Source organism: Bubalus kerabau, chromosome 14, assembly GCF_029407905.1.
Source record: "Bubalus kerabau isolate K-KA32 ecotype Philippines breed swamp buffalo chromosome 14, PCC_UOA_SB_1v2, whole genome shotgun sequence".
Lineage (NCBI taxonomy): Eukaryota > Metazoa > Chordata > Mammalia > Artiodactyla > Bovidae > Bubalus > Bubalus kerabau.
In genome coordinates this window covers 11,325,047-11,343,152 of record NC_073637.1, presented here as the reverse complement: position 1 = coordinate 11,343,152, position 18,106 = coordinate 11,325,047, and the positions used below count along the sequence as shown (strand labels likewise).

General features: G+C 38.6%; 1 protein-coding gene across 3 annotated transcripts in view; it reads left to right on the top strand.

The window, feature by feature from the left end:
• EFR3A (EFR3 homolog A) overlaps positions 1 to 18,106 on the top strand; it is an 87,650-nt gene that overhangs the window by 28,216 nt on the left and 41,328 nt on the right. For 2 of the 3 annotated variants that reach the window (XM_055545748.1, XM_055545746.1), the window contains exons 2-7: positions 3,991 to 4,067; positions 6,412 to 6,539; positions 7,794 to 7,944; positions 10,530 to 10,651; positions 14,176 to 14,325; positions 15,973 to 16,110. In XM_055545748.1, coding sequence (XP_055401723.1) covers positions 3,991 to 4,067; positions 6,412 to 6,539; positions 7,794 to 7,944; positions 10,530 to 10,651; positions 14,176 to 14,325; positions 15,973 to 16,110 — 766 coding nt within the window. Of the gene's footprint in view, positions 1 to 3,990; positions 4,137 to 6,411; positions 6,540 to 7,793; positions 7,945 to 10,529; positions 10,652 to 14,175; positions 14,326 to 15,972; positions 16,111 to 18,106 lie in introns of all 3 variants that reach the window. The other variant, XM_055545747.1, reaches the window with a different exon arrangement.

Genomic DNA, 18,106 nt, shown 5'->3' with positions numbered 1-18,106 from the left:
AGTGAATTACCTTCTCCTTTATGTGTTAGAAGTAAATTTAAAGGAAGTTATTGCTTAGACTTGCCAGTTGCTGGAACCTCTCTATGCTACACTTAGCCCCCTTTTTCCTTTGGAAAAGAGAAAGTTGGGAAGAGGTCGAGAAGTGAGGAGTTTGTTGGAAGGGATGGGAAGCTAGGATGAGGAAGAATTAAAAGCTTTAAGGAAAAAAATAGAAAATAGGTTTATTTTCTTATTCAAACTGTATAAAAATCTATCTTTAGTAAACTAGCGATGCAGTAGTTTTATCAAAAATCTGTTTAAGCTATTTGGCCTTGCTAGCAGAATTCGATACAGATATTATCAAGTTCTTGATAGCTTTATGTTTGATGTCAACAAGTAGATGTGTTACAGTATACTAGTACCCTCTGCTAATTTAATTACAAGTAAAGTGAACTAGGCACTTCCTGAACAGGAGGTAAAAGAGCTGAAAGAGCGACTAGAAACTCGTCTCTTACAACATGAAGGACTATGTTCAGGTACCTGCAGCTGAACTCGAAAAGCCTTATGAACTGACTTCGACAGGGGAGTCCCCCACACTTCTGTGCCTGAGTAGGTTCAGTGCTTTCATTTTACTTGTTCTTGTGATGTTGATAAACACAGTATTCTCTTATTTAAAATAGCCGATAGAGTTCTCTCTTTTGTGATTACAATTACCACTCACTTTCACCTCATATTACCTTCAGTGTTATCATTTTATAGAAACCGGAGTAAATTGAAGCTTTTAAACCTCGTTTCAGCTATCTCTCTTGATTGGTTGGTTTTCATGTATGGTAAGAAGTCAGGAAGTTGTTTTTGTTTGGACTTCCTGGAGAAACGCATTGTGACCCTGTATTTCCCTCCATGGCAGGGCACTCCTCGTCTCTCAGACTCGTTCCTGCAGTCGTGTCTGTTGGGCATGGTTTGTGGAGAGCTAAAATGTTTAAAGGAGTTTAGAAAGTGTCCAGTCCTTGAGTTTTGTTGTTGTTTAGTCTCTCAGTCGTGTCTGACTCTTTGTGACCCTATGGACTGCAGTTTAGTATGGCAGTTAGCCTTTAAAGTCATCATGTCTGATTGGAATCTCTGCTCGTCTGTATGTACCAGCTGTACGATATGGGATATGGGACAAATGAGACTCCCTTAGCTCCTTTGCTCCTTTGTCAAACAAAGTTGCTGCTCACCCTCTCGGAGTTGCTGTAGGAGTGCATGAGTAATGCTGTCAAGTACTTAGTGTAGTGCGGCACGCATCATGTTCAGAAAAAAGCAGTTATCCCCTTGGACTTGGGTCTTGTTATTGAACGCTTGTTGTGAACCACATAGAGAATTTGTTGGATGTTTAGATGACTAATTCTCAGCAAAGGTTTTCACACTGTTGGGGATACTGTCTCAAGGGCCCTCACACACCTCGGTTACCCTGATCATAGTTCTTTTATTTGTTTTTGTTTAGTCACTCAGTCTTGTCCGACTCTTTTGCAACCCCGTGGGCTATAACTTGGCAAGTTCCTCTGTCCTCCACTTATATATAGCATTAGTAATAATAACTACCGATCTGTTGGGTGCTTACCAAATGTTACACCCTTAATAAGAACTTTACATATAATTTTATTTCATTTTCCCAATAAATATGAAGAAGGTGTTACTACACTGAAGAGGAAACATAGGTAAAATAAGAGAAAATAATGTGCCTGCCTAACTGGACAGTAAAAGATGTTGGTTCACTTCAGACCTGTCTGACTCCAGAGCCTCTGCCCTTTAACCCCCTATTGAGCATTTTGTCATTTTTCTCATCTGTCTCCTCTAATAGACCCTATGCTTCTTCAAAGTGAGAATTGGATATTACGTGTATTCGGAAGTCCCCATTTTTTGTAAGCTTTTTTAAAACTAAAAACAGTGTATAATATCAGAAAGTGTCAATGTAAATGAGACGTAATACCTTATTAAGAATTCTTAGCCTATTGAAAATTGCATAATTTATCATTCTAACAGGAAGCTTGAGGCTTGGGGAGTTGTTTTTCAGTTCCATTGCCAGTCTCTCTGCTGTGATAGCATTTGAATTTTCTATATTTGGCCTTGCATTAGTGTAGCAAAGTATTCCTACTAATCTTCTTATCAAGTTATAAGCTTCTTTCATCATTGCAATACCCAGCTCAGTGCCTTGTGTAAGTTAATCACTTGATATATGTTTGATTTTAATTTATTTCTGTGTATTAATATTCATCTGAAGTATTTTTATATTAGGTATAATTGACACAGGAATATGACTTTCGCTTACTTTGCTTTTACCCTTGCTTTTCTTTATAATAATCAGGCCTGTGTTTTGCTTTTAGACTTTAAAAATAGTTCAGATATTTTGGAGTTAGTGTGAAAAAAAAAAAATCCCCTAATGGACTCTGGAATTTTTTTTCTCCTTTTAAAGTAGAAAACATCTTGAACAGTAGACAGCATAAAATATTATCTGCATGTGGTGCCTAAATATATGCTGTTGAATTATTCACTATTTTTTATGACAGTTTATAAACTCAAGGGCAGAGATCTTGACTCTTATACTCTCCTGTGCGTGTGGCATCTGATGTGGTGTTCGGGAAGTAGTATGTGCAAATGAAACATCTGCGTGCTGATTCATTTGACCACTGGTATCAGTGGTTTCGTGGAAAGAGCATGACGTTTCAGAGTTAGGCGTTGGATTCTTGCCTAGCCATTGCTGCTGAGTAGATTACTTGGTCGCTTCTTCTACAGTTTCTTGTAAAGTGGTAGTGATAACAATACCTCACTAATTTGCTGGAAATGTTAAGTAATGTATGTGCATTACTTTATAATCACCAAAATTGCTGTACATGTCTTAATTCTGTCTTGTTTTATCAGCATAATGACTCCACTCTACTGCAAATCTGGACTCAGTCTTACATGTTTTGTCGTGTTGGGCACTCACTTGACATGATACTGCTGCTTGCGTGAGTTATGCATGCTTCATGAACGAAGTGAGATCCGGAGAAGTTGTCTGTTGAATAACATTGCTCAATGAGATGGTAGAAGTCTGCTTAGGTCTGAGTTCCCTTAACTTCTAGCTTGGGTTCTCTCATGCCGTGATTTGGTTTCTAAATGCATACACATGCACACTTGGCCACAGACACACATAGCCCAGTTTCATAAATCATGGGGATGGTTGTCTAGTGGCTCCAGACCAACATTCCCGTTACATTATTAGTTTGTAGGACAAGAAAACGGACCCCTCCTCCTCCTCACAGAGTTCTTTCCAGTGAGATGATGTGCTTTCCCTCAAGGTCACGCGGCCCCTTAAATGAAAGAATTGGCGTGAACTCAGGTCTTCTCATCCAAATGCATGACTTTTTCCTAGATGCCAGCAACGGAAAATGTACAGAGCAGTCTTTGAGCAGTTTTTGAAATTCCTGGACTTTCCCTTGAGGTTGATTCTCTCTCTGTTGTGGCTTCTTTGTATAATTCATCATGTAGATAGAGGTGTTAACTGTTTTCACCAGCAGCTACTAGTAGCGAACTCCCATTTTGAGACCATTGTGGCTGGAACTGAGTGGATTGGGCCTGGCAAGAAAAGTGGGGTTTGGGAGGAGGTAGGTAGGGGATGATGCAGAGAGTAGTAGAAGATGCGATCAGAAAGGAAGTGAGGTGGGGGTACCAATTACGTATATACTTTATAGGGTGAATTTGGTAGTCATGTATGCATGTACACACACACACTCCAGAACAGTTCAGTTCAAAACTCTGGAATAATTCATTGCAATGTTCATTTTGACCTGGTGTCTTTGGAAAGGGGGGGAGAAATTTGACTTTTTCATTGCTTACTTAATAATTGAATTTGCATACCCATTTCTGTTTCTGGCTGTTTGAACTTTTCCCCTGTATTTGCAATAACCCATAAATACTCAGAACTTGAACTTTTAGATCACTTTACAATATGATTAATTGCTGTACTTTGTGATTTTATTCTGTTTTGAACAGGAGTGTGTTGCTGCTGTTCTGCTCTGCGTCCTCGCTACAAACGCCTGGTGGACAACATATTCCCGGAAGATCCAAAAGTAATTTGATCTACATCTCCTGATCCTTCTCTTTGCTGACCCATCCTTCCCCCTGCTGATCTCCCTAAGGTTTCCCTAATTTCATTTCTCTACTTTTACTCCCAAATCTCATCATGTACACTGCTATGTTTATACTTCTCCTTTTTTTAACCTTTAAACGATCCGTGCTTGCTTGACTGGTTTTCAGATTCTTTCCTTAGATTAGGCATATATTCAGAATGATGGACAGGTGATGTTCTTAGTGTGTATAGTTCCTAAATTTATGACCTAGTCCAAGGTTATCTACAAAATGCCAAGAACACAGCTGTGAATACAGACATGGCCTTCTGCTCTCACCAAGTAAATTGGCAACTGCAGTATGTGAAAGAATGCTGTGATAGAGAAGTGAGGTACAGGGGTACTGCTGGAGTAGGTGGGAATGATACCTGATCTGGACTTGGAAGAAGGAATGCCTGAAGGAGTGAAATCCACGCTAAGATCCAAAGAAGAAATAGGGTTGGCCACACAGTTTTCAGAAGAGAATTGAGAAGTAAAGGGAGAATATTCCAGGCAGAGTTTGTTCTCTTTTTACTTAAGTGCTTTTTAATTTTTTATAAAAATCACTTTTTTATGGAAGACTACAGGCTTCAAAGCAGCTGTGTTCGATTGATTTTATTTGACACTGTCTTAACTTTTCTAGAGAACTTCCTTGGTGGCTCAGACAGTAAAGCATCTGCCTACAATGTGGGAGACCCGGGTTCAATCCCTGGGTTGGGAAGATCTGGAGAAGGAAATGGCAACCCACTCCAGTATTCTTGCCTGGAAAATCACGTAGACAGAGGAGCCTCGTAGGCTACAGTCCATAGGGTCACAAAGAGTCGGACACGACTGAGGGACTTCACTAACTTTTCTAAGACTCCTTTAGTCTAGTGTTAAATAGATAGGAATAAAAAAATGTTACATGGGTTTGAATTTCAGAGGTTGCTTTATTTTAAAAGGTAGCCAACTGTAGAAACTTTCTGGTTATCTTAACAATTTATGAGCTATATCTTGTTTTTAATCAAATCTGATTTAAGGAACTGTATAAAGGCTAATCTGTTTCACTGAGGCTAATCAGTTAAATATATTGGCTGCCAGATATCCTGGATAATTCATAGCATATAAGTAACTCTAAGATACAGTACCTGCCTTAAGCTTTCCATCCATTGATATAAAGTGAAAGCATACTAAATATTAAATCACAGTGCATAAATTAGAAAGTAAAATGTTAAGTAAAACAGGGGTAAAGTTTCTGCCTTTAAATCAGGAAGGTACCACTCACTCTGAGTTGGCAATCTCTGTGAAGATTCACAGAAGAAATGAACTTGGAAGGATATACACCATCTGGAGAAACAGAGATTAGTTTCTTTGTACCTAAGAGAAAAGGTGTGATAAAGCAAGAGAAAAGGTGTGATAAAGTAAGAGATAACATTTGGGACCAGGACCTTCAAGTGGAAGTTCTTGTAACCTAGTTGTAGTATAATGAGTGGTACTAGTGCACAATTCCTGAATTCCTGATTGGAAATTTCAAAAGTATCATTTAATAGACTGCATATTCAGATCATTTCTTTAAGGAATCTGAAACATGAGGCTAATGAAGATAAGGTAGAGGCAAGATTATGGAGGAATGTGAACAACAGATAAGAAATCTACTTATCTTACTGGCAGTGAGGGAGCTTTGAACACTTTTGATATGAGAGTGGTGACAGGTCAGTTGGAGAATGGTTACACAAAGAATTTTTATTTGTGCCAAATATTTAGAAAAAATCTATTTGAGCAATCTGTAAAATAAGATGTAAGAAAAAGAAAAGATTTACATGAACCTTATATACGTATGGCAACCATAAACCCAGCTGACAACATTTCTTATCTTTAACTTATTAAACAAAAAAACTCCTGTGTCCAAAATGGACCCAGTATCAGGTGCCCAGAGTGCACATGTCTGCCTGTCATAGTCCCTGCCTTCAAAGAGTGCTCTAATGAGGAGAGCAGATAACTGAACCTTTGCTGATACTTACTACAATATGTTGTATAATTGTTTTTTGTTTTTAATATATAAAGGAAGGTGTTAGAATAATCCAGTGCTCGTGAAAGTGTATGCTTTCCGAAATAGGGCAGTGCTTTAACTTTTTGAAAGCTCTACATATCCAGAATGGTGATTAGCACTAAAGAGACTGTATCCAGGCAGGCTGAGGGTAAATAGGGATTAATTTCCAATCCATAAAGGGGGGGTGAGAAGCAAGCAGCACTTAGAAATACAAACACTAAGCATGGAAATACAGGCATAAGTAGAACCTATTTCACTCGTTGTTGTTTTTATTTTTAGGATGGCCTTGTTAAAGCTGATATGGAGAAATTGACATTTTATGCTGTATCTGCTCCCGAGAAACTGGATCGAATTGGTTCTTACCTGGCAGAAAGGTTGAGCAGGGATGTTGTCAGACATCGTACTGGGTAAGGAAACTACTGTAGTATCTTTGGAAAATTCTTCTTAGGCTAAATCATCCTAGAAGCTATTTTGCCATCTAGGCAGTCAGAGATAATAGATGGAGAATAAAGCATTGCAATATCATACGAGGATATGTATTATACCGAATAGATGCTGTAGCTTTTATTACTTTCCTCGTAGTCAGGTTTCAGAATAAACTCATGTTAGTTAAAAGAGTTGTTTGTTTAAGCATCCTCTGATTTTTAAACTTCCCTAATGGGAATAGTAGAAATTGATTCCCTTAAAGGTCTATCAGTGCAGTACTCTACTTTAAAAATCAGCCTCAAAATTGAAACCTATCAGAAATTCTGTTAGCAAATTAATTTTTAGCACAGCTCCAGTTTTGCCTGTCAGAGGAGCAATAAAAGAGGGCTATGTTTAGGCTTAGATATTATAATAGGTTCAGAATGTGTAAATTCTGAGCAGGCGTGCTGATGTGAACTGTGCTAGCTATATATCGACCTGTAAATAAAGGACTACCATCTTAATCCATTCTGTGTGCTTGAACAGTAATTACTTTGCAATTTGGTATATAAATACTTTTCCATATTATCATTTTGTGATCCTAGTTTCTTAGTGTATTCCATTTCCCAGATGATACGCTGGCTTTCTCTGCTTTCACACTGTTACCATTTAGAGCATTTGCTACAAATGGGAGTCTTGATACAAATAGTTCTTATGGTCACTTGTTAAGCAAAGTTATCTAAATTCTAAATTTTAACTTTTAGTACAAGCTTTAAAATCTGATGAATTGGAAGGTAAAATTTATACCTTTCCTTACAATATTGCTGATACTGTTTTATATACTCATATTTACAAATACAAATAGATTGTGTTAGAAATGTAAGCTCATTTCTTATAATAACTATCTTGGGTCAGATGCAGAGAAATAGGGTTAAAAATCTGGAAAATGGAGAATATTTGTGTTTACAAAAACATTCACAGAAGTTAACATGGAAGCAGCTCTGGGAGAGGTTTTGCTGAGGGGAAGAGAATGGAGGAGTGCAGTCTAGTCTCTGCGTCCTCCCACCTGAGGGTCATTTTATGACCCCAACATCCTTAGTGTCGTGAGAGGATTAGGCAGTCACTCAGATGCTGCTAAATTTGCCTTTCTCTGTTCTGTGCATTTAAATAAATTTATTCTAAGTATTCCTGTGAGGGCACTGAGGAGAATCTGGAGAGCTAGAGGTGCTTTGATGTTATTTTTCTCTTGTGTTTAGGTATGTTTTAATTGCTATGGAGGCACTGGACCAGCTTCTTATGGCCTGCCATTCTCAAAGCATCAAGCCGTTTGTAGAAAGCTTTCTGCATATGGTAGCAAAACTGCTGGAATCAGGGGAACCAAAGCTTCAAGTTCTTGGAACAAATTCTGTAAGTAAATGGTTCTAATTTTAAGAGTAATTACCGTAACTTGGATTAAGTCTTCTTCGAGTGTCCTTATCTGGTAAAGGCACACGCTCGGTCAGGGTATTTGGGCAACCAGTACAGTTGTAGATGATTAGAACAGTTTGTCTCAAGGTTTTATTGTTGCTCTGTGTGAAATCCGGGACATTAGCGAATCACAAGAAGTGGTAGAAACTCAGTTGGCCATTAAGTGGAAGGGGTCCATGTCCCCTCTCAACCTCCCCCCGCCCACCCCCGGCCTTCTAACACTGCTTCTGAACTGTTTCTGCTACAACATTCATTTTCTTTAATCCAGAACTGTAGTTTATTAAACATGTGTGGGGTGGGGAAGGCATATCTAATAAAGAAGATACAATACAGTGATAGCCTTTCTCCTCGTCTTTAGTTTCATTGTAATCACCTTCAGCCTCAGTCTCTCAGTTCCAGCTTCATCTCTGAGGGAGCTTTCAGGCGTTCAACCAGTCTACACGTTCCCATCCAGATTCTTATCAACAGCAGAGTCATCTGTTACCTGCTGTTGCTTGCAGACAGCTGTTTCATGGTTAGGGACTGTGGGTGCTGACTGGCAACGTGGCTTCTAGGGTTCGACTGCCTTACTCTGAATCATGCCTACAGCACTTTCTAGCTGTGTATCTTGGGCAAGTTATTTAACCACTCCTTGCCTTAGTTTTTCATCTGTGAAGCGAGGATAATTACAGTACCAGTCTTACAGGATTGTCGTGTGATGTGAGTTAATATAAAGGTCTTACAATGGTGTATATGGCACTGTTGGTTATTATTGTTGGTAGTAATATAATATTTTCCTTTTTTTAGCCAAGATTATGTAAATAAAATCCCCATGTGAAAACGCTTAATATGATTTTGTCCGTTAGTTTCAGAGGGAAATATTAGATATTTCCAAACACAGTTAGGTGGTGTGACAGGCTCCATTTCAGTCAGTGTGGCCACTTATGCTTCTCCTGCTTCCTTTACAGTTGGCTGAAGAAAGTCTAGGAGAAATAGTTTTTTAATTTATTGGAGTATAATTGATTTACAACATTGTGTTAATTTCTACTGTATAGCAAAGTGACTCAGTTATATGTACATAATGTATGCTTTTCTCACTTTCTTCTCCATTACAGTTTATCACAGGATACGGAATATAGTTCCCTATACTGCTGTACGGGAGGACCTTGTCATTCATCCATCCTGTATATTTAGGGGAAATGTTTTAATGGCTGTGGGGCAAAGGACTTTTAGTGTAAATCTCCAGAAGTTTCTTTACTTGAAGTCAGCAATGCCATTAGAATTCCTTTAATGAGTCATTTGAGAAAAAGACAAACATCTCCAGTTACCTACTTTTGATTTGAGTGAATTGTATTAAGTGAAATGCTATATTATCTTGACCAACATTATTTATACAGTATTTCCTGAAAGTGTGATTTTAATTTCTTTGGGGTGCTAAGTTGTCAAAGATTGAAAATTGAATGTTAAAAAAATAGTCAAACATGACCGATTCAGTACTTTTGTGTTTATTAGTAGTCTTTGTACTTTTTTTTTTTTTTTTTTGGCTGTGCTGGGTTTTTGTTGTTGCATGTGGGCTTTTTCTGCTTGCCTTAACTGGGGACTTGCTGTGCGGGCTTCTCATTGCGGGGCACAGGCTCTGGAGTGCGCAGGCTCAGTAGTTGGGTGCATAGACTCAGTTGCCCTGCCACATGTGGAATCTTCCCAGACCAGGGATGGAACCCCCAGGTGTGGTATTTGTGGCCTTTTTGTAGATCATATGAGTCATATGAAATTATTTAAAACAGATGACTTGTCTCTGGCTGAATTAATTTAAAATACTTTTAGTGTCATAATTTTATTTTTTCAAGTTTATGCTTACTTTCATTTTGTTCCCAGGACATCTTTAGGCTATTTTAGAAGCAATAAGTCACCAAATAAATGAGAAAGCAAATAAAAAAAAAAGGATGCATATTAAGGGATCATATGGTTGGGTTTGTGACTCATGTAGGATATTTAAAATTTCCTAAACATATGCATCTCTCTCTCTCTCTCTTTTTTTTTAATCTTTTAAAAAGAGGTAGAATAAATTTTACCATCTGAGTCTTTTTTTTCTCTACTGTGTTGGTGATGTTTTCTTCAGCTTAGGGCCCTTTTTCTTGTCCCATCTTGTTTGTATAAATATTCATTCATGTGTTATACAACAGCTGTCAAGATGTCCTGCCTATGATTTAAGAAATAGAACTCCTGAAGCTTTGGGCCTGACTGCGGTTATCATGAAAACGTTGCCAGCATCCGGGAAATGCAGAAGAGCTTCAAAGCAAGCACTCACTCGCTCCAAAGAAACTGCGTCAGAAAGTTATAGTTAACACTCACAATGCTGTATTCTTGGTTTTGTGAAGTTTGTTATTAAAAAATTCCTTTCGTATATATGTGACATTTATGATATTTCATATTTCATTTGCTTTTTATTTGGATATTTCTTGTCGATGTAACAAATAATGAAAATAAATGTATTTTTTCTACACTTTGAAAAAGGTGATAATACACTTTATTGTTATTCTTTTTAGTTTGTCAAATTTGCAAATATTGAAGAAGACACACCGTCATATCACAGACGTTACGACTTTTTTGTATCTCGCTTCAGTGCCATGTGTCACTCCTATCATAGTGATCCAGAAATACGAACAGAGTATGTATTGTTTTATAATTTATAGTCATGGAGTAATTTATTGATGAATATTGTGTTTATATCTTACGTAATGATTGCCAAAGAAGACGGGAAATGTATGCTTTATTCCTAAAGTGCAGCTTTTCATTGCTGTTAGAACTGACTGAAGCAGCAAAATTGAGAGTGGTTTCCTAATGGGATCAGAATAAAATGCAGTCTCCACTGTAGCCCAGGATGCCCCTGTAACGCTCCCCGCGTTGAGGTTAGATCCTGGCGTCCTGTCATTTCTTCCCCCTTCCACGCTGATCCGTTGTGTAGGTCTCCTTGCTTGCATGAGAACATCAGGGACACTTCTCCCCAGGGCCTTTGGACTGAGTGGCCCCTGGCCTAGAACAACTCCCCAGATACTTATCTTATGGCTTCTTACCTCACTTTGTTCAGATTTCTGCTCAGGTGTCATCTTATCATGAGAATCCTCCCCTGGCCACCTTTTATTTATTAAATATCAACACCTCCGTTCCACCCCCAGTCAAACTTTATTTTCTTCTCGTATCTCATTCCCTGGTGGCTCAGATGGTAAAGAAGACTCCTGCAATGCAGGAGACCTGGGTTCAATCCCTGGGCCAAGAAAATCCTCTGGAAAAGGAAATGGGTACCCACTCCAGTATTCTTTCCTGGAGAATTCCATGGTCAGAGGAGCCTGGCAGGCTATAGTCCATGGGGTCGCAAAGAATTGGACACAATTGAGCAACTAACACTTTCTCTTTCACTTTTCATGGAATATGTTCATGGCTTTATTATTAGAAATCCCTTTATTTTTAGCAATACACTATCAAATAAAATTAGAGGTCATGGCCAGTAAGAAATGGGACTGCGACTTTAAGATTTTCATAAAATATTTGACTTTGTAGTAAAGTTAGGCTTATCCCTTTGTGATTGCAGAAGAATCTCTCAAGACTTTGTTTTAAGAGAACAGCATGAACAGATCCAGCTTCGTACGAGACAGAATTTATCTTGTCTCCATTTTCATTTCCTCACCTGTTCAGTGTCATGTTACTGCCACATCCCATTCTCCACCCGCTACTCCTGTAGGCGTGCGTTATTTCCCCGTGGGCTTGTGAAGCAATGTCACCCACTTGCCCTCATCATCCAGTCTCTAAACCTATTTTATAGCTTTTGGAAACAGTCCTGGATAAGCTGAGTAAACTTCTAATGGTGAATATTTCAGGTAGTAGCTAAGTGAAAGTGAAGTCACTCAGTCATATCCGACTCTTTGCGACCCCATGGACTGTAGCCTACCAGGCTCATCTGTCCATGGGGTTTTCCAGGCAAGGATATTGGAGTGGGTTCCCATTTCCTTCTCCAGGGGATCTTCCCAACCCAGGGATCAAACCCGGGTCTCCTGCATTGTAGGCAGACGCTTTTACCATCTGAGCCACCAGAAAAGTCTAGTAGCTAAAAAGGAGGGTAAATAACACTCACATTTGGTCAGAGTGAGGTGTTTCAGGGAAGATGGGCTACCAGCTTAGCTCTGCTTGCAAGCTTGTTCTTCCCCAGATTTTATATGCTGTTTTCTGGTTACTTTTCTTCCCATCCTTGAACCGATAGATTAGATTTTATTTTTAAAGAAGAATGAGGAAGAGCTGAAGGAACTTGAGGCCTTTGAATTGAGAAGGGAAGAGAGGGCAGCTTCCTCTCAAAATGTTACCTGTCTACATACTGTAATGTGTGTGTGTCAGGACACACAGGTGTGTAGTGTGTACATGGCATGGGTCATCCGCATTCCATTTTGTTAGTTCACATTTGTCATCCCTCTGTAGGAACCAGCCTAGTCTTCCATCTAGGTGGACTCGGAGTGGGGAGGTTCTCAGGGAGAAGCCATGGAGGGACAGGCTGAGTACACATTAAGGGTGTTAAGGATGGTAAAATCCTGTTCTCACTCAGCTGCTGAGACTTCTGGGCAAGAACTGGGAGAGAATCTGATCCTTGTTAGTTTGAATTATTATCATCCTCTCAGAAAAATCTAATTCTTTTTTAAATGTTTTTGAAGTATAGTTGATTTACAGTGTTGTGTTAATTTCTGCAATATAGCACAGTGATCCAGTTACGCATATATAATGTTTCATATTCTTTTCTGTGATGGTTTTATTACAGGATATTGAGTATAGTTCCCTGTGCTATATAGTAGGACCTTGTTTATTCACTCTGTGGATAATAGTTTGCATCTGCTAGTCCCAGATTCACAGTCCATTCTGCCCAACCCCTCTCGGCAGTCACCAGTTCTGCTCTTCATATCTGTGGGTTTGTTTCTGTGTCATAGATGAGCTGATTTATGTCATACTTTAGATTCCTCTTGTAAGTGATGTATGGTATTTGTCTTTCTCTTTCTGACTGACTTAGTATGATAATCTCTAGGTCCAGCCACGTTGCCGCAAATACTGTTATTTCATTCTTCTTTATGGCTGAGTAACATTTCATTGTGTGTATGTGTGTGTGTTTTATATATTTATATATATATCTATCTCGCATCTTCTTTTGTCTGTTCATCTGTCAGTGAGCACCTAAACAGCATTCAGGTTGTTTCCATGGCTTGGCTATTGCACATACTGCTGCAGTGAACATCAGGGTGCACATATCTTTTCAAATTATATTTTTCTCTAGAAGTAGGATTGCTGGATCATATGGCAACCCTGTTTTTAGTTTTTTGAGGAGCCTCCATAGAGTTTTTCGTAGCTGCCACACCAATTTACATTCTCACCAACAGTTTTAGGAGGCTTCTCTTTCCTTCACACCCTCTCCAGCATTTGTTATTTGTGTACTTTTTAACGATGGCCATTCTGGCTGGTGTGAGGTGAGATTTCGTAGTTTTGATTTGCGTTTCTCTAGTAATTAGCGATGATGAGCATTTTGACATGTGCTTGTCGACCATCTGTATGTCTTCTTTGGAGAAAAAGTTTAGGTCTGCTCATCTTTTGATTGAGTTGTTTGTTTTTTCATTATTGAGTTGTATAAGCTGTTAGTATATTTTGGGAATTAAGCCCTTGTCAGTTAAATCATTTGGAAATATTTCCTCCCAGTCTGTAGGTTGTCTTTTTGTTTTATTTATGGTTTTCTTTGCTGTGCAAAAGCTTACAAGTTTGATTAGGTCCCATTTGTTTATCTTTGTTTTTATTTCTATTGCCTTGGAAGACTGACCTGAGAAAACTTTGGTATGCTTTATGTGAGAGAATATAGGAGAATCTATTTCTTTTGATTAGATTATTTTATTGAAAACTGACACATAGACTAACCCTATATTTTACAGTCCTTTTTAACTTTAAATGCTGATTACAAAAAGATTAAAAGTCAGTTTCTTTTGGAACTACTGTATCTCTGTCCATCTTAGATTTTTGAGATTTTAATTTCTTAGACTTACTAAGTGTTATTTTTGTTTTATTGACTTGAGATAATAGTATTTGTTTAACATCCATTCCCTTAACTAAGCTAACAAACTTATTTAAATAACTTTTTTCATGACTGAATTTTTTTTTCTTCTTTTTTTATAGAATCCGAATCGCTGGAATCAGAGGTATTCAAGGTGTGGTTCGTAAAACAGTAAATGATGAACTTCGGGCTACCATTTGGGAGCCTCAGCATATGGATAAAATTGTTCCATCCCTGCTGTTCAATATGCAAAAGACAGAAGAGGCTGACAGGTATTGAATAAAGACAGAAGGGTGGGGCTGTGTTATTCTGTATGGTGTATGTGTGCTTGCTTGTTTGGATAAGAATGTTTTATCTTTAGTATTATGTATATAGTAGTCTCCTAAACTTGAGTGAGTTTAAATATATATCCTTTCTGAAAAAATTACCATCTTTAGTCACCACATTAGGCTGAGTAGACCACAGATTCTTACTCAGACACTTAAGGCTTTATTTCTTTTAGAATAAATTTATCACTTGCTGCTTATTAATGGGCAGTCTAGATTGCTATTGGAATTAGTACCATTTAAGCTGCAGGTGTAAGAAATAGAGATTATAAACTGAACTTCTATTATTTAGAGATCCAAGGTGCTTTTTCATAGGGAGTTAATACTACTACTACTAATAATAGCAGCTACTATTCACTCTCTATGCTTTTTCAACATAAATACTAGACTATTTCTTAAATATTTATTCTAAGATATTTTGGCATGGAATATTGTTTTGGGGCATATGCTGACCCCTCCGCTCCCCACACACCAGTAGCCTGTTGCACTTAGGATTCTGTACTTATTCTCCTTTTTCAGATGCCATAAGCATGCTTTCCTGGCAGATTTCTGTTGCCTTACACAGAGGTACTATACAACCAAGTTTTAGAAGCAGTGTTTTCCAGTTTGGCTTATTTCCTGACCTCCCTTTTCTTGTAGTTTAAAGAGGGAAAATCTGAATCAAATTTAAAAGATATTTAATTCTGTAGTCCTAAAAGTTTAACTTTATTTGTAGTTTTGATGATTATGTGTACAATGCCAAAGTAAACATGGTCTAGAAGTGAAAAGATGAAATTGGTAGCTCTGTAGGCACTTAATATGTTGATTGAAATTTATAGCAATTACAGAAAATATTTACACTAGATTTCTTAAATATGATTGTCTGCAGCTTTGGAAACATAAAGTGTGAAACTTGATATATTTTAGCACCTTCTGGATCTTTCCTAGTTTTGATATTGTGGCTGAGGTTAGTTTTTCTGCAGGTACCTAGCTGGTTGAGAACTGATTCCCCATGATTATGGCTCTTGAGGTACAGGATTAAATTAAATTGGTTGACAAATTGTAAGAAATTGTATTTTCTCATGGTTTTGTCCCAGTGCCACAGATACGCTTTTCTTTGTTGTTATTGTACATGAAATAACGTGTTAAAATATGAACAAATAGTGTCTACTGAGGAGATTTACAGGTGTTCTAGTTAGCTTTCATTTACACTGTGTCATAATTTTCTACTTGATTTTATTTTTGCTCTCTTACAGTTAAACTGGGTGATCTTTGGGTACCTTTTTCTTGCTGAGACTGTGCTCTAAATGTAGAGAGGTTGTAGGAACTTTACAAAATAGCAACTGTTGAGTATTTTGCCTTTGGAAAATATATTCTATTAGTTAGAAACAAGTTAGTACAACTGAATTTAGTTCTCCCGTTTTGAAAGATTATATGATCAGCCTCAAGGTATTGACTTCATGAAGTAAAATTAAGCTCTAAAGTTATTTTGAGGTAAAAAGAAAATGTCATGCTGGAAATTCCGAGAAGTCAAATCTCTCCTGTTTAACTGTTAGAACTGGTGTAAAAAGTCCTGCATTGGTTTGTTTGTCTTCATTTCTCTTTTTTTCCCAGTCGCATAGGCCCTCCTCCTTCTCCTTCAGCAGCAGACAAAGAAGAGAATCCCGCTGTGCTGGCTGAAAACTGCTTCAGAGAACTGCTGGGCCGGGCGAGCTTTGGGAATATGAATAACGCTGTGAGACCAGTTTTTGCGTAAGTCCTTGGTGTTTTCCTGGTTGCATCTAACTGTGCTGTATGCATTCTGTTTGAGTTTTTTTGAAATCCTCTTACCTGTATGAGAGAGTTATTCATGGAGCCAGTATAGTGGTATGGGAAAAGTACGGGATTGAGTCAGACAATGTCCCTTTGAGCACTGGTTCAACCACTTCCCCACTTTTCCCTCTTAAGTAGGAAATGCAGTCATGCTCTTGGTATCATGTGCATTGTTTCACTGGGATTTCTGCTCACAACTTGGAATGCATATGCCCACTAAAATATTAAAGTAGAGTGTCCAAGTATGATGTATCTTGTTTTATTAATTTCTGATTCAGTTCAGTTTAGTCGCTCAGTCGTGTCCGACTCTTTGCAACCCCATGAATCGCAGCATGCCAGGCCTCCCTGTCCATCACAAACTCCCGGAGTTCACTAAGACTCACGTCCATAGAGTCGGTGATGCCATCCAGCCATCTCATCCTCCGTCGTCCCCTTCTCCTCCTGCCCCCAATCCCTCCCAGCATCAGAGTCTGTTCCAATGAGTCAGCTCCAACACCACAGTTCAAAAGCATCAATTCTTCGGCGCTCAGCCTTCTTCACAGTCCAACTCTCACATCCATACATGACCATTGGAAAAACCATAGCCTTGACTAGATGGACCTTTGTTGGCAAAGTAATGTCTCTGCTTTTGAATATGCTATCTAGGTTGGACATAACTTTCCTTCCAAGGAGTAAGCATCTTTTAATTTCATGGCTGCAGTCACCATCTGCAGTGATTTTGGAGCCCCCCAAAATAAAGTCTGACACTGTTTCCACTGTTTCCCCATCTATTTCCCATGAAGTGATGGGACCATATGCCATGATCTTCGTTTTCTGAATGTTGAGCTTTAAGCCAACTTTTTCACTCTCCACTTTCACTTTCATCAAGAGGCTTTTGAGTTCCTCTTCACTTTCTGCCATAAGGGTGGTGTCATCTGCATATCTGAGGTTATTGGTATTTCTCCCGGCAATCTTGAGTCCAGCTTGTGTTTCTTCCATTCCAGCGTTTCTCATGATGTACACTGCATAGAAGTTAAATAAGCAGGGTGACAATACATAGCCTTGACATACTCCTTTTCCTATTTGGACCAGTCTGTTGTTCCATGTCCAGTTCTAACTGTTGCTTCCTGACCTGCATACAGATTTCTCAAGAGGCAGGTCAGGTGGTCTGGTATTCCCATCTCTTTCAGAATTTCCCACAGTTTATTGTGATCCACACAGTCAAAGGCTTTGGCATAGTCAATAAAGCAGAAATAGATGTTCTTCTGGAACTCTCTTGCTTTTTCCATGATCCAGCGGATGTTGGCAATTTGATCTCTGGTTCCTCTGCCTTTTCTAAAACCAGCTTGAACATAGGAAGTTCACGGTTCACATATTGCTGAAGCCTGGCTTGGAGAATTTTGAGCATTACTTTACTAGAATGTGAGATGAGTGAAATTGTGCAGTAGTTTGAGCATTCTTTGGCATTGCCTTTCTTTGGGATTGGAATGAAAATTGACCTTTTCCAGTCCCGTGGCCACTGCTGAGTTTTCCAAATTTGCTGGCATATTGAGTGCAGCACTTTCACAGCATCATCTTTCAGGATTTGAAATAGCTCAACTGGAATTCCATCACCTCCACTAGCTTTGTTCGTAGTGATGCTTTCTAAGGCTCACTTGACTTCACATTCCAGGATGTCTGGCTCTAGGTCAGTGATCACATCATTGTGATTATCTGGGTTGTGACGATCTTTTTTGTACAGTTCTTCTGTGTATTCTTGCCACCTCTTCTTGATATCTTCTGCTTCTGTTAGGTCCATACCTTTTCTGTCCTTCATCAAGCCCATCTTTGCATGAAATGTTCCCTTGGTTTCTCTGATTTTCTTGAAGAGATCTCTAGTCTTTCCCATTCTGTTGTTTTCCTCTATTTCTTTGCATTGATCGCTGAGGAAGGCTTTCTTATCTCTTCTCGCTATTCT